This window comes from Pteropus vampyrus, unplaced genomic scaffold (assembly GCF_000151845.1).
Source record: "Pteropus vampyrus isolate Shadow unplaced genomic scaffold, Pvam_2.0 Scaffold105, whole genome shotgun sequence".
In the NCBI taxonomy this organism is placed as follows: Eukaryota; Metazoa; Chordata; class Mammalia; order Chiroptera; family Pteropodidae; genus Pteropus; species Pteropus vampyrus.
In genome coordinates this window covers 2,782,043-2,784,378 of record NW_011888886.1, presented here as the reverse complement: position 1 = coordinate 2,784,378, position 2,336 = coordinate 2,782,043, and the positions used below count along the sequence as shown (strand labels likewise).

The 2,336-nt window shown below is 31.9% G+C and overlaps 1 protein-coding gene across 1 annotated transcript in view; it reads left to right on the top strand.

Moving 5' to 3' along the window:
• Positions 1-2,336, top strand: part of ROCK2 (Rho associated coiled-coil containing protein kinase 2) — a 72,848-nt gene that overhangs the window by 57,267 nt on the left and 13,245 nt on the right. Inside the window, 2 exon segments of the mRNA XM_011365141.2 lie at positions 1,272-1,394; positions 1,493-1,587. Coding sequence (XP_011363443.1) covers positions 1,272-1,394; positions 1,493-1,587 — 218 coding nt within the window.

Below are 2,336 nucleotides of genomic sequence, written 5' to 3'. Positions count from 1 at the left end.
ACTGGGAAAGGTTACAGATTTTATAAATAGCTTTGGAATAACTATATTTTTATGTAGAATGCAGTGAAATTAGATTCTTACCTTTTACCACATAAAAAAGTTAATTCTAGCTATCTTAAGGACCCAAATATGAAAAGTGAAAATTTTTAACTATTAGAACAAAATCCCAAACTTATGTGGAACTCCTGCAATTCAATAAGAAAAAGTTAAACAATACAGAAGAAAAACTGGCCAAAAGAGAAAACCTAAAAATATAAGCAGATGCTAAACCTCACTCCTCTTTAAGAAAATGCTACATAAAATAACTTTGAAATTCCATTTTATTATACCCATCCCATGGCAAAAATTCAGTATCTTGACTCATTGCAAATGTTTGAAGGGTGTCTGGAAAATGACATTCTTATTACTGCTATGGGGAGTGAGAGTTAGTATGGCATCGCATGGTATAGTAAATAGTATGGCAATTTTCAGTATATGTAAAATATTCATATTATCCAGAGAAAGTCCACATTAAGATAAATATGCTAGAGAAATTCGGGCACAATACTCATAGCAGCATAAATGTTTGTAATAGGAAAAATTCAAATGTCTTATCAATAGACGATTGAGTGGATAAATGAAATGTGGTAGAAGATGGGACTGTATCATTTTAAATGAATTAATTAGGTCTTTGCATATATGAGCAACTTAATTCTTAATATAATATTGAGTGAAAGCAATTATAGAAAGATAAATACAGCATGATGCTATTTATGGACAATTTAAAATCACATAAAACTGCACTATATATTGTTTCATATGTGTACAATGAAAGTAACCATGGATGGAAAGGATGAACGCAAAATTCAAAGTAAAAATTCCTTCAAGAAGGAAGAGTAGAAATAATATTTGGAGAGAATACAAAAGGATGTTAACTTCTTTAGTAAAATTTTATTTATCTGTTTGAAAATAATGTTCTGAAAGAAATACTGCAGTTTTAAATTTTGTTTATCTGCATGATGGAATGCAAAGCTTTGTTACAGTATTTGGTTTTTTTAGTTTATTAAATGTTTTTCTTACCAAAAATACTGCTAAGGAATTTTGAGAGAAGAGCAGTTTCGGCTTCCCGAGGTGCATGTGAAGTCTGCCTTCAAGAGCGATGTACAGTTAAGGTAGCACAGAGGCAAGAAGGGCGGAGATAGGTGTACTTAGAAAGACAAGAGTGTTAGCAACATTCTAGGGTATTTTCATTTTGAATTATCGCTTTATAACTTAAATTTGTAAATTGGGAGATGACATTTATTCCACTTTAATTTCTTAGCTTGAAGAAACTAATAGGACACTAACTAGTGATGTTGCCAATCTTGCAAATGAGAAAGAAGAACTAAATAACAAATTGAAAGATGCGCAAGAACGTATGTATTAACAAAGAAGGAAATTTATCTTAAGTATACCTAATGGTTGTCACTGGCTGTAGTTGCCAATATCATTTTGACATTTTTCCATGTTTCAGAGCTGTCGAGGTTGAAAGATGAAGAGATTAGTGCAACGGCTATTAAAGCACAATTTGAGAAGCAGCTGTTAACAGAGAGAACACTCAAAACTCAAGTACGTATAATAAACTCTAAATATAATTTTTAGTTTATCTCTTACATTTTACTTCTAGCATTACAGATTGGCAATAGTAATCATTGAAGATACCAGTGTGAACAATCACAATTATCTAATGTATGCCACGTTGAGAAAAGCTAGATTTGATTAACATTGTCCAGTTCAGTGTTTGTTAAAGTTTTTCTTAAGTTTTTCCTATGGAATCACATTTTCTCCTAATTATTGTAATTTGATGTTTTCTGCTTTTAAGAAACTATAGAGAATGACCATTTGCTCACAGCCTGAAAAAAGGGTGATTTAGTCTCAAAAGGTATCTGTAATTATTGACTATCCTTCTACCAACTTTCATGGTTATATGTACATATCCCACAAATACTCATGGGTCCCAGCTGCTCTGCTCTGTGGTTGGACATGTTGTATTTTATTAATGTGATGCCAATGCAAAGTTCTCTTCAGGATGAAAGATCTGCCTAGTAAAATCTGTCTTGGAACTAAAAACTCATAAGGTGGTAGAAACTGACATCAGATCAAACCTATAAACATTTTAAATCACAGTTCTCAGAAAACATGAGTGAAAAATTAATAGAGTGCACATTGCCGAAGGATAATGAGTAATGAAGAAGGTGTAGTAGTTGATATAAAAGGTTTCTTTGTGGCCCCGTATATAGGGAAGGAGATTATTAGTGGTTGAATAACTCGCTATTGGTGAGTTACCAAGAAACCATCAACGTAAATTATTTTACTTA